This window comes from Madurella fahalii (assembly GCF_045866475.1).
Source record: "Madurella fahalii IFM 68171 DNA, scaffold_1, whole genome shotgun sequence".
Classification (NCBI taxonomy): Eukaryota; Fungi; Ascomycota; class Sordariomycetes; order Sordariales; genus Madurella; species Madurella fahalii.
In genome coordinates this window covers 4624024-4637567 of record NW_027263971.1, presented here as the reverse complement: position 1 = coordinate 4637567, position 13544 = coordinate 4624024, and the positions used below count along the sequence as shown (strand labels likewise).

General features: G+C 56.5%; 2 protein-coding genes across 2 annotated transcripts; one reads left to right on the top strand and one right to left on the bottom strand.

The window, feature by feature from the left end:
• Positions 1 to 2116: 2116 nt before the first annotated feature.
• CCH1 (calcium channel protein) lies at positions 2117 to 8792 on the bottom strand (the record flags this gene model as incomplete). Its single annotated transcript, XM_071056849.1, has 4 exons — positions 2117 to 2804; positions 2864 to 4641; positions 4701 to 7076; positions 7137 to 8792. The coding sequence occupies 4 exons, from the start codon at positions 8790 to 8792 to the stop codon at positions 2117 to 2119; spliced, it is 6498 nt and encodes a 2165-aa protein (XP_070912950.1).
• A 1413-nt stretch (positions 8793 to 10205) lies between these two features.
• MFIFM68171_01426 (Zinc finger PHD-type domain-containing protein) lies at positions 10206 to 12918 on the top strand (the record flags this gene model as incomplete). Its single annotated transcript, XM_071056848.1, has 5 exons — positions 10206 to 10379; positions 10464 to 10558; positions 10609 to 10726; positions 10793 to 10891; positions 10963 to 12918. 5 exons carry the CDS (start codon positions 10206 to 10208, stop codon positions 12916 to 12918), a joined length of 2442 nt encoding a protein of 813 aa, XP_070912949.1.
• Between the last annotated feature and the right edge of the window lie 626 nt (positions 12919 to 13544).

Here is a 13544-nt window from a genome sequence, read left to right as displayed (position 1 = left end):
TTGAGCTCACCTTAAGTAAGATGTTGGAGCTGCAAAAACTCGTATCAAAGACGACGAGGGTGCGGGTGCCGGGAAATCCGCCAGGGGTTTCGGGCACACCAAACAGGGGAAAGGGAGGGCGAGTCGGAACTGTCTTGGGACTGCAGGGGGGGATCAAAACAACGCAGGAGCAGGCACAGCCCAGCTCGGATGGAAGAAAGAATAGAGGATTAGCGGGGGTAGGAGCGTTGAACCACGGGTAATGCAGTGCAGCCGTCATGCGATGCCGGGATGGGAAGTGGGAAAGCCTCCCTTAAAGCAACTCATCACAAGCTCGCCACTTGCACCGGCTCGCCGCCGTTAATGCGATCACCAGCGCCGCCACTTGCTCAGCTGCGCATCAATCCGGCGGAGCCAAGGATCCCCAACGTTCTGACTGCGTGTTTTCCCGCCGAGGGGATGGAGCAGGCCGCGGAAGAGGCCATCGTAGTCCATCCGTGGCCCACACTGAGGTGGCAGTTGAAGAAAGCGGCGGGAGTTGAGATGGCTGCGCTTCGCTGCACTCCGATACAGTGGCAAGCCGAGACGGAACAGCCATCCTCCCCAGGTGCCCTTCGGCTGGAGTCGGCCCCACATTTTCAAGCTGCAAGTCAGCGATGAAACAAGCCCCAAGACAGTGGCTTGGCTTCCCCAGAGCTGGGCCCGAAACCACGACCACGGCGAGACGAGGGAAAGTCTATCAAGTGATGTATGTGCAAGTAACATGCGGAGGCTCCCTTTCAATGTCGACGTGGACGCCGGATTTGCCTCCCGTGATGGTGGAGAAGTCACGCCAGAATCCTCGCTGGCCTTTCGTCGATCGAACTCGTTGACCCAGAACCGACCACAGGGCAATGAACAAACACATCAGACGACACCCCGGCAGCTGTCCTGTGTATGATCGCCGTTACAGGTGGGATGTCCCAATCAGGCCCACTAACCCCGGAGTGCCGGCTACCTTATTGGCATCTGCCCTGCTCCCTATTGCCATGACCTTCTGAGCAAGATAAGCCAGACAAGAAAAATAAAAATGGAAAAAACATAAATTAAAAATTGCATTGCTCGTAACCTGGTTGGATGGGGGTGTTTTGCCAAACACTCCGTGGGTGATGAGAATAGGGAGGAAAGGCAGGTGCTAATAAACGAGCACGCAGCGTGCAGCAAGGGCTGCGTTGAACCCCGGGTTCTGCGCATCAGGGGACATCCCTTCGCCATTTCGTCAGAAGACCCTGTGCACGGCTGTTTCATGGCCTCGCTTTTGCCACACCATTATACATTACAGACAGTTTTCCGACAGTCAGTCAGTTGATGATGCCCACGCCACTTCCTGGTAAGCTTCTGGAACCTCGAGAGAGGAACCAAAAGAGACGATCGGGCTTGTCATCCAAACTCGCGGTGGGTGGAGTTGGATTTCGTAAGTGTAAGAGTGCCTACCGACGGGGCAAGAACACGCGAATCTCGTTTGCCCACTGCCTCACTTTTGGATGCATAAAACTTGTTCCCATTAATACTGAGGCACATTACATGACTGCACCAAACTACCGTCCCGAGACCACCTTGCTGCACCTCTTCGGGGCAGGGGATCTTCAGCAGTGGGCAGTGTCTAACTATCCAATAGACCAATCTAGAATGTCGGGTATTCCGCTCGAGGTCTTCTCATGCAACACATCGCCTTGGAAAAGATATACTCCGCTCCTAATAAACACAGTCCCGTCCCGGCCCGTCCAAGGTAATAAATACTACCCTCACAGATTACCATCAGTACACCCACAAGCCTCGGGTATGGTAGTAGATACACCGTGAAACAAAAAAGTAAATAAATATGAAAATTGCAGAGCCCCCGACAGAGAATCCCATAGCGCCAAATGTCCAGAGTATGCAAAAAGTATTCCCATCACCGACATCCCCCAACCAAAGGGCCTTAACGTCACTCCTGAAACCAAAAACGAACAGAGAAGAACCCAGAAACACAAAACCAGCGTTTCAGACACCAAAACTCCAGCTCTTACCTGCCTCCCAACCCCCCGGGGTTGTACATGCGCCAACAAATAAACCTTCCCCACCCCACCTCTCTTCCTTTTCCACTCCTCCTCCCTCCTCACTTGAAACCGCCTCCTTGTGCACCCCACCCGCTCTTCCTCATCGTCGCGCTCCTCCGGATACTCTCCACCCACACTGAATTATCTAGCATGTCCCTAACCAATGCTGGGTCGACCGAGCTGCCGCGACGCTCGAGCGTCGTCGCCTCGTCGCCGCCGTCTCCCGACGCCTCTCCGGGCTCGGGGAGCTCAAAGCTAAAGGTGCTTAGATGCTGTTCCCGGCGACTGCTCGGCGTGGTAGCGGTAGGACTAGTGGCCTGCTTGGACGACGCCCTCGGCCCGGCAAGGGGGTGGCCGTACGAGGTGTCGTACGACGACAGGTCGGTGCCCAGGCCAGACCAGCTCTTGTGGTGGGGCCGGCTCAGGCTGCTCGACGGCGAGAGCAGAGCGGTGCCGGAGCCCGAGGTGGTGCCGCCCGCTCGCGCGGTAGCGGTGGCCGTGGTGAGGACCGCCGCCGTCGACTTGGCCCTGCCGCGGCCCGCGGCCCGCTGCTCTTCGTTGTCCACTAGAATTTCTGGGACGCCGAGCTGTGGGATTGCCGTCATGCGCGCGGCCCGCTTCGACTCCATGTGGCGCTTGAACTGTCGTGAGTAGTAGAGCATGTCGAAAAAGCCCAGCACGATCCGCCGCCGGACTTCTTCCTCGACGCGCTGTAGCCGCAGCTTGCGACGCAAGAACTCCTCGAGTCTGCATCAGAATGTGTTAGCTACTACCCGTCCAGGCGGAAACGGGATCGGTGTACGTACCGTAGACTCTTGCTGTCGTTGATGATGTTGTAGTGCGCCAGGATCATCAGCACCGTAGTAAATGAAATCCCCCTCTCAGGGTCCGCGGATACCATGACTTCCTCAAAAAAGATGTTGAAGCGCCGGCGGCGCTCGCGGACTTTGGCCACGTCGATCTTCGCCAGGCGCTGATTTAGCTTCTCCAGGTCGACGCCCGTCTGGTATTGGCTCTTGCTGATGATCGAGGCATGCCTAATGCTTGCCGCGTCGCCGTCGTTGCGCACATCTTCGAGGATCGTCCGCACCGAGTCGTCGGCATCGTAGATGCGCATCTCGAACACGCCAGAAAGCTCGCCGAGCAGCCGGGGAAACGCCTCCTTGCTGATGTACCCCGTCCCAGACGGGTCGACGCTTCGCCACGCCTCCTTGAACCGCCGGATCTCATCTCGATCGACAACGGCCAGCCCGCTCGTCCGCTGATACACATACGAAAAGCTCTCGTAAATGAGCGAAACGAACAAGCTGACGAAGATGTACATGCTGATGATGTTCCAGGCGACGAATAGGACCCTGGCCCACGCGGTGCTGCCGCAGTCGCTGCTGTAGAAGCTGTCTCCTTCCACACAGAAAGGAGGCCTGATCTGGGCAAAGTCCTCCATGACCTCGTTCCAACCTTCTCCGCAGCTGAACCTAAACAGGAGGATGAGGGCGTGCGGCACGGTACGGAGGTTGATATGAGCATCCTCTCCTTCTCCAAACCGCGTAAGACTGAAAGTCTGCGTCAGGGCGATGGCAAACACGAGGAAGAACACCAGCCAGGTCGCGATCAAGCTGCCGATCGTCGTCAGACTGGCCGCCGCCGTCTTGAAGAGCTGATCGAGCGCGTCGTTCCGCGGGATGAGCAAAAGCACGACCGCCACCAGGAAGTACTTGTGCAACTGAATGTACGTTGTGTTGTCCCTATCCGTCAGGAAAACGATCGACGTGGCGAACGTGCCTGTGACGGCTACCAGGGAGAACAAATCCCACGAACTCTTCCGGAACCGGGTCCAGCCGAGACCGACGATGCGCACGACTATGTTGACGATGTAGATGAGGGTAAAGACGAGGAAAAGTGTGTCCTTGGCCTGCGTCCACCATATTGGCTCGGTATAGAACTCGGCGAGGAGGAGGACCAGATGGAAGACGAGAACGGTCGTGATGGCTAGGTACCACTTGCCGCGTTTCTCGATTGCCCGCTTGTGGCACCACAGCTTCCATTTGTTCTTCTTGTCGTCGTAGGCGCTCCTGGATGGTGAGATCTGCCGCAAGAGCTTCCGCAGCTCGAGCCAGGACCGCTGCTCGGCCGTTAAAAATGCCACGCCTGTCTGCTCGGTGTAGTTCCTCATAAACACAGAGATAAACAGCGTCAATACGAAGACGGTCGCGAGGAGGTTGAACACGACAAAGAACAGGGCGTTCCCCTGGGCTGGATAGGGCGGGCCGGCCCGTGGTTGGAGGCCCTTGCCGGTGATGGCCTGGGCGGCGAATGACACATCAACCCACCCTTCCTGGCTCACAATCTGGAAGAGGATAAAGAGTGACGATCCAAAGTCATCAAAGTTGAAAAATGGGTTCGCAGCGACCCTCGGCGCCAATACCGGCCAATCGTTGTTAAAAGGGGTGCTGTTGTATTCGCCAACACAGTCAATCAGGTTTACGATGTTGGACCCGTCGTTACACGACACCAACTTTCCGTTGAATAGATTGAGACCGTAAATGGCGAACGGGATCAGCAGGGAAATCGAAACGAAGGCCGCCTGCGAAATGACGGTTAGCAGCGCTCAATCTCGGGAATAATACAGTAACATCGACCTACACTCAGAATCTTCCAGCCGCCCACGATCAGGAGAGAGTGGAAAGTCTCCCTGGCACTGTCACTAACGTTGAGCAGACGCAGCGCCCTTAATGCCTTGAACGCGCCCACGGCTCGGGACACGGCCCCATCATTGGTGAAAAGGGTGATGACGTTGATCCAGAGAGTGATCAACACAATGGCATCAATAATGCCCCAAGTGCTCCGGAAGTAGGCGTTGGGGGTCCAGAGAAAGCCGTCAGCAATGATCTTGACGACGGCCTCGAATGTAAACACAAGAGCAAAAGCCATGTCGGTCCAGACGAACCAGTTCAGGATGCTGAAGCTGTGCTCGTCAAAGTATTCTTTCTGGTAAAGCGGCGTGGTGACGCACGCCAGAACGACCATGGCAACAATCGCGGCGTAGATGAGGGCCGAGAAAATGTACCAGGCATACTTGTTGGGTTGGACCCCGTCGAAGCGCTCGGTGCCTCGACCGGGACCTACGAGCTTCTGGCACAGGCGCCGGATTCGGTTCCGCGGTTTGAAAATGAACAGCGAGACGTTGTAGTTGGGATGGCGCATTAGGTACTCTCTCTGTGCTTTGCGGCGCGCAGCGTTGGCGCTCACGGCCTGACGGGCCAACTCGCCGGGATCTAGAGTGGCGCTGTGGACGCCGAAGCGAATGTTGGAGTAGAAGGGGTTCGGCTCCCGGCCGTAGAAGACCGAAAGCACCTTCTGCCACACAGAAGACAAAAGCCCAGGTCTGACGCCACCTTTGGGGCCAGCCTTGGAGGGCGACTGGTCATCTGTCGCTTCCTCTTGTAGAGGATCCAGTGCCTCGTCAAGAAACTCGCGCACGAATCCTTCTTTGAAGAGAATGTCTATCATCCCTGTGCTCTGGTCGACCGGGTCTCCGCGATACCGGGATCTGCTAAAGCCAAAGACTTTGGACAGGGCAAGATTAGACGAACCGCCTAGCTCTCTGCGCTGCAGAAACGCCTTGACCTGTTCCAAGCGCTTCATGTCCTCTCCCACGTCGAAGTTCTCCTGGATGACGGCGATGAACATGTTGATCAGAATAAAGTAGGAGAGAATAAACCAGCCGATGATGAATACGGCACCCATCCAGGAGGTGTTATAATCGCTCGTGTAGGCTGTCACGTTGTAGAGAATCTCGGTCCAGTTCTCGCTCGAAAGAACCTGGTACATGCCGAGGAAGGAATTATAGATGGTGTTGAAGGGGATTCTGATCCACTCATCGTCTGCATCCAACGCCGGTATCTGGCCCCGGAATAGCTGCGAGGCGAATATCGCCATGAGAAAGGTGATTAGAAAGACGAACAGCATCAAATTCCCGATACCCGTAACGTTTCCCAACACAAGCTGGATGAGCTTCCTCGTCATGGGGATGGCAAGGACGACGCGATACACCCGGAGGATCTGGAAGATGGTGAGCCAATCGTACGGTTCGCCCGAGTTGCGAATGGGCGGAATGAGGATGACGGTGGTGATGACTGCGAGCCCAAGGTCGAAGAGATTACGAAAGTTGCGGTGGAATCTCCGGAAGTTTGTCAGGAGCCGTATGGCAATCTCCAGGTCGAGGAGGGCGGTGACAACAATCTCGGACGTGTTGATGAAGTCCTCCCGGCTCCTTGGCATGGTCGCACTCCGTAAAGACTGGCACAGAAGGCCGTAGGCAATGGTGAGGATCCAAAACCACGACAACTTCTTGATTATCCGCTGCAATGTCGACTGCCGCCGCGGAACCTGCTCCGTGTGAGGGGCAAAGACGGACGGCTCGTCGGCTGTGAACGCGCTGGCCCTGGATTCTTCTCTAATGACCTGGAAGGACGACGTGATGACGGCAATCAACAAGTTGGTCATCCACAGCATCATAATGATGATGCCCGCCCCAAAGAAGAGCGCGGCCGGCAGAAAATCCGAGCTCACGGTGTAGTACATCAGGTCGGTGAACGTGTTGGCGCTCATGATAACGAAGACCAACTCGAGGGAGTGCCCAATGTCATCGAAATTGACCGTGCCGTTGTAGGGATTGTCTTGCTGGAGGCAAATCGATCCTCTCGGACATATGAAGCCCTTGGCGCTCGAAGCACCAGGCTCAAGAAACTCGGGAGACAGGTTCTTTGTCGGCGAGGAGACCCAGGGATCCCAGTTGCCCGTTGTAGCGTTCACGTGCCCCCCGCAAAATGACATACTCGGAGAGTAAGTAGCATCGAAATTGGTGGGATCCTGCGGGTCAAGCCAGGTGCACTGGCGGCTCAAACTTGACTTGAAGCTCTGGACTCCGATGATGGCGAAGATGAGCCAAAAGAACCCCATCAAGAACGAGACCCTGACGAGGAGTGGGGCAGACTTCTTGAGACTCCTGAGGATAATCTGCCATTCTCTCGTTAGCACACGGTTTTACGTCGCTTAAGACAAGCTATGTCAGCTTACAAGATTGCCCTTTGTGAGTGCAAGCAGCCGAATAATACGTAAGCAGCTAAGCATACGGAACACGTAGATGGCGTGCTCGCTTTCCAAGCCGGTGATGGAGAGGACGAAGGATATCCAAAACGAGAGGACCGCGATAAAGTCCAGCCTGTTGAAACCGTGGCGCAAGAAGGCTCTGCGTGCGAGATGGAGCCGCTGCTGTTCCTCCAGCGTGCCTTGGCCCGCAGGCCCGTGCATCATGGTGAATGACCTTGCAAACGTAGTAGGCATGAAATGCTCTTCTTGCCGCTGCTGGCGGGTCGACCTCTGCCGCTGCGGCTTAAAGATGGCCCGGTACTGCTCGACCACCCTTTCCCTGATCCGCCGCTTGCTTCGGGCGGGTTCGTAATCCTCGGCATTGATGATGAGGCCGGACACGATGATCCTGGCTATGATCTCGAGGGTAAAGATGACAAACAGGGCGAAGATGGCCCAGTCGATCCGGGTGCCACCCCAGCGTGCTGGCCTTTCGTTTCCTGCAATGAAGACGTCTGGTGCGGCCTCAACAGCTAGGAGAACCGTCTGGGCGATTATCAAGACTAATATGAACGGCTCCGTCCAGGGGCTGACTAGAACGTCGCAAAGCCGTTTCCTTAACGCATTATCTGGGGGAAACATGCCCAGGGATTTCCCTTTCAGAGGATTCGGAAGGGGCCCTCGCCGACGAGGTGTAGGAGCCGGCCGCTCCGAATAGATGTGGTCGCGATCAGGTCCTTTTTCCGGAGGTACCTGAAAGAGCTGTGAAGGATAGGAAGTATCAACCAGCATCGGCGCAGAGACATGACCCGGCCGACGCCCATCGGCACTTGGCGAGCGTGACCGATCGCGCCGGGTGGCTTGCTCGACAAGGTCGCCCTCTCCGCTGATCATAACGACTCGCTGGGACATGGCCCTCATAATTGAGCTTGCCCGGTACAGAGCGCCGCTTGTGGACGGAGACCGGGATCGGCGGCGGTCAATCGGCGAAAGGTTATCCCCATAGCTGCGGTGGCGATCCGCCATCCCCGGTTCCAGGTCGAAGCCGAGCATTTGTGTGCTCCGCGAGCGAGACGGGGTATTGCCGAGGTCAGACACAGTTTGGAAGCTGTTCCGAGGGGTTGCTTCCCCCTCGGGCGGCTCCAGACGGCCGATGGGCTGTGCTGCAGGCTTCAGGGGCACCCTATCTGACTCCATAGAATCCGTATCAGCACGCTCCTCATAATAAGGGTGAGGGATCCCATATGGATCATTGGCTGAAGTTATGTACTGCGTGGCCGAAGAAGAAGCTGGTTGCTGGCGGATATCGGGAGGGAGCGCAAACTGCAGGCCCGGGTCTATGGGGGAGACGTCGCCGCTGATGCCGCCAAGATCGTTCCCCGGCGGATATGGATTCTCCCAATATGTCGAGAAGCCCGGAAGGTTGGCCGACATGGCAATTGGGGACGGTGCCTCTCCGGCATCCCGGCGGAATGCCCCCTGGGCCGTCCCGCCGCCCCCGACGCTGTGCGCCGCGCCACTTCCACGGCCCGCATCAGTAGTCTCATCGGGTAACCGCTGGAGTTCTTGTAGGGGTATTGACTGCGGGGGAGGCGCCGAGGTAGAAGGGGTTCCACGGGGAGACTGCGACGTATTTTCGTTCATATTGCTAGATCCCTTGGGGGATGCCAGCTGTGGCTTGTTCTCGAATCGGGGGGGCCAAAGTCGGTCGGCGCGCAATGCGCTAACACAGTCGAGGTGTGTGTTAGCCAAATCGTGAATCGGGCATCATGCGAGAAAGAAAAGTAGGAGTGTCTAAAGCATGTGGTGCTAAGTCTAAACTTGATCGTTCGACTCGGTGGGCGCAGCAGGGGCGTCGCTGAGTTCGGCTCTGCTCGGCGGTGGTCTCGAGAAGTTTCGTAAGGCGATACGAAGCACAGATATGTTCAAGTTGAACTCGAAATCGGAGCGAAGTCGGGTAGATGCCCGCAATAAGGGGAAAAAAGGAGCAATGGGAACAGCGATGTAGAGGACGGCCTGCCAAGTCAGTCAGATTTACTGCGCCGCAAATACGGCATGCGCAAGAGACAGCGAGAAATGTCGTACTTCAGCTCGTCCAAAGATGGAAAGCTGAGAGCATCGGCCACAGTGCGTTGACACTCAATCCGGCCATCTAACGGAAGTAGCCAGCGAACGAGGCCCTATCGTTACTGGCCACCTGCAGGCTGCTAGCACAGTGCTAGATCGTGCAGCCGAAGACGGAATAGCAAGGGTCCCCCACTCTCACACACCTGAAACGCTTCCATTCAGCAGTCGGCATCTGCGAGTCGCATGAGCGCCATCCCCTTAACCATGCGTTTGCGTTCCAATATTGGCATCTCTACTATATTCTTTTGTTATAGCTGCTGCTGGATTGTACAGTCGATGTATATTTCAAATATGGGATGGCGTGTTGCTCGATGCGTTAAACCTAACAGCTTCTGTTTAGATGCATGTTATACCGTGGCGCAGGCCAGCTTTGGTACAGCAATACTCTTAACTGCTCGTATCCCCCGAGTATCTCTAAAAATGCTGGAATAAGAAGTTGTCCGCCATATCAATTCGCGGGCCATTACCATCGTGAGGGAGTACTGCGTACGGAAGAAAGAGGCCAGCGGAGATTCGGGAGTGTTCCCAAGACTCTGCACTACATGTATGTCAGTGTACTGTATACGAATTGAGCATTGGCGAGAACTTGCGCCAAGCGGGGCGCGGCTGGATCGAGGCATTCGCGGGGCCCCAGTCGCGTCACGGCGGCCACCGCGCCTTGATTTGAGAGAACCAACGGCGCGCCATCGACTTCCGCGGTCCCTGGCAGAGCTCCAAAATTCGTCCACCAGCAACACTGCGCCAGGGAAACACTCAACTCAATAACTACGTCGCCGTCCTCTCTGCTTCGCTTACAGCTTTGCAGAGGACCTCCGACTTTCTGCGATGAAGACCGGTTTTGTCAGCGCATTTCTGCCAACCTTCGATTCCTGAACCGCACCGTCGCACACTTAAAAGTTCCAGTCACAACTCGCCCATCCACCATCCAACATGCCGGCCGCTCACAAGCGCTCCCTGCAGGCGCACCACTCGGATAACACTCAGGCGCCGAAGCAGCCCTCCATGCTGCATCGCATCAGGAACATGTGGCAATTTGCCAATCTCTTCCAGTTCATCTTGCTATTTGGCAAAGCTCTCAAGGTCGACGACAACCTGGACATCGAGGTGCGCGTTGCCTGTTCTCGTGCGATTTAGTGGTTTTCACCACCCAGCGAGAGGGAAATATTTTCTTACATGTAAGCGCGCTAGGATCTAGAAGCGGAATGCCTCAAGCCGGGCTCTATGGCTTTGCAAGAGATCGGCCTCGGCTTCCTCAAATTTCTCTCTTCGCACCGCGGCCTAACGTATGTTCCGACCAACACCCACTTCCCGGCCCGTTACTCATCTCGCATAGACACGAGTTATTCGACGAATATACACGAAGGCAGTTCCTCAGCAAAGCCCCCGAGAAGAACCCTTTCGGGACCGACGAGACGCCATTAAGGTTCGCGGATTTTGACGTTTTCACCAAGGTATACAACCTTCACTCCCAAACGGTCTGATACTACAGACATACTAACGAGGCATCGGTCTCTCAGATACGTGTTCTGCAGCAAATGACCCAGCTCATCATGATGAACCCTGAACGGCTACGAGAGAAAACCGAAGAACAGAAGGATCTGGATCAGACGAACTGGGTACGTCCGCATGGCAAACAGTTCTACAACGATCTGGCGCAATCCCCATACTGATTTATCTTTTTCTATAGCGCATCGAGCCCTACGGATGGGACCGCCAAGATCGCAGCTACTTCGTCCTGGATGACAATCGCTTGTATCGCCTGACTGACGCCCCAGCGCCCCCTCCGAAACCCAAAAAGAATACTAAAAAGGCTCGAGCGGCGCTGCGGGCTATCAAGAGACGACGTGTATCCTCTGGAGCGGCTAGCGATGAGGACGACGCAGGCGACGAGGCTTCCGAGGCTGGCACACCGGCTGAGCTAGAGGATGACGGCCTCGGTGGTATGAAGTGGGAATGCCTGGCCGTCACCCTGGATGAAGTTCGCGAGTTCTTGTCGACTATCCAAAAGTCAAAGGATGCAAATGAGAAAGTGCTGTGCAGCCAGATACAGGAACACCTGGTCCCCATCCTTGAGAAGCAGGAAGAGTCGAGGAAACGGAAGCAGCTTCAGCGAGAAAAGGAGCTACTCAGCCTGGAGAAGATGGCGCATGCGAAGCGGTCCAGTCGGATTGCGAGCAAGATGGAACACCAGAAGATGGAAGAGCGGGCCCGCGAAGAAGAGCAAAAGCGACGCGAAGAGGAGGCAGCCAGAAGGAAAGAAGATCTACAGCGGATCAAGATGGAGCGTGAGAGGGATCATCGGCTGATGTCAAGGGAACAGCGGCTCAGGGAGCGTGAGGTCCGTCGTCTACGCCACGAAGAGGAGCTGGCCCAACTTTCCGAGGATAGCAAGGCGGCGAGTACTGGATCAGCCCGCATGTCGGAGCGACGGCGGCAAGCTGAGATCGAAAGGAACAAGAAGGCCTTGCAAGAACTCGAAGAAGAGGAGGATGACTGGATTTTCGATTGCGTCTGCGGCGTCTACGGCCAAGTTGACGACGGGACACACAGCGTGGCCTGCGAGAGGTGCAGCACCTGGCAGCATAGCAAATGCCTGGGAATCAAGGAGGAGGAGGCGGACCAGGATGATTTCCACTTCATCTGCAGCTCGTGTCGCCGACGCGAGCTTGAGGATGACGAGGCACGCCCTCGGATTATCAAAATCAAGGTTAATCGCCGTGAACGACCGGGATCCTCTTCCCAGCAGCATCAGGTGGAAAGTAGCACAGCGACAGCGCCTCAATATCAGGCGCAGCCATACGGGGAACCTCAGCCAAGGCCGCCGCCAGCTTTGTCGGATAGCCCCAACCAGCCGCCACCCACCCTGGCCAGCGGCTCGCTCGCGGATGCTACTGCCAAATCTGCCCAGCAAGGGACAGCGTCGAGTCTTCAAGGGGAGACAAGAGAGAGCGCCTCCACCAGTGCTGTCGTCCCTGAGTCCTCCCTCATTCGTTCGTCGCAGGGCAGTAATCCCTTTTCGTCGCCGCATCCGAGTCTGTTACCCCCAACTCGACCGCCCGTCAACTTGGACGCGTCAAACCTCTACCACACCCACCCCAGGCCTACCACGGTTCGCGATGACGACGGACATTCGGAAGCACCCGGTGAGAAGGCAGCTCCCAACGGTTCTCTTTCTGCGTTGGCCGCAAGCGGAAGCGGCTCCTCGCCATCAAAGCACCCACAACGCCCTCCCTCTGCTCCAACAAAGGCCGGCCTATCCGTACCCACCACCTCGGACGGCCCGGTAGCGTCGGTGTCTGTGGGGAACATCGGCGGCATGGCATCTTCCTCTGCTTCGATCGCTTTGCCACACTTGACCCCTACCCCGTCGCGCGAGGCTACTGCCACATTGCCACCTTCTAGCGGCGGGTTGTCTCCCACCAAGCAGTCACCGCCCATTCCCCAACGCCATTACCAAGCCAATGGGAATGCCGGCAGCACCACGATCCCCGCCCCAATGACAGCTGGGGCGTCGAGCCACCACCACCCGGCCGCGGCCGTGTTCCCGCCCGTGGCGGCCTTGTCGCCCTCGCCGAGGCAGCAGATCTTGACGCCTCCGGTTAAACCTGCCGAGCCGGTGAGGGTTTCGCCTCAGCAGCAGTAGCCGTCCCAGCAGCAGGCGCAACGCATACAAAGTCAAACTTCCAAGGTTGTGCAGTCTAGTCCGCTGCTGGATCGTTGATTTAGCGACATGGTGATGCAGCTGGTCTTCCTTTTCTTCGAGGCCCTACGATGGCATTCGTGGCCGATCTATACTTTTCATTGTCCAGCGCTCGGCAAATCACGAGTGGTGAGTGACGAGATACCCCTGGTTGGGATGTTGGGTCCAGGTTGGTTATTGGTTAGGCTCAGCGGTGTGGATAGGTACATACCTACCCTCGCAACAGAAACTTAAATTAGCGCAGTACGCAGTTACAACATCTACCTATTCAGGGGGGGGGGGGGGGGGGGGGGGCATTTCTGCTGGATGTAAAAGCACATAGACTGGCGCCCCGTTGGAGATACCGTGTAGAGCTCTGGGTAATTGATACATTGGCAACTCAAGCATCTCTGACGCAGGGCAACCCTGACTCAATTCGGCGGTGTACGCACATGACAATCGCAGCCTTATGCGTCTGCTGAACCTTTCTCTCGTTGGGAACGCCATAGCCAACAGGCTCCTTGGACAAAGCGCCCACCTGGAACACCAAGTGAGAGGCAGGCGGCCACCAACATCAACCGACGAGTTGA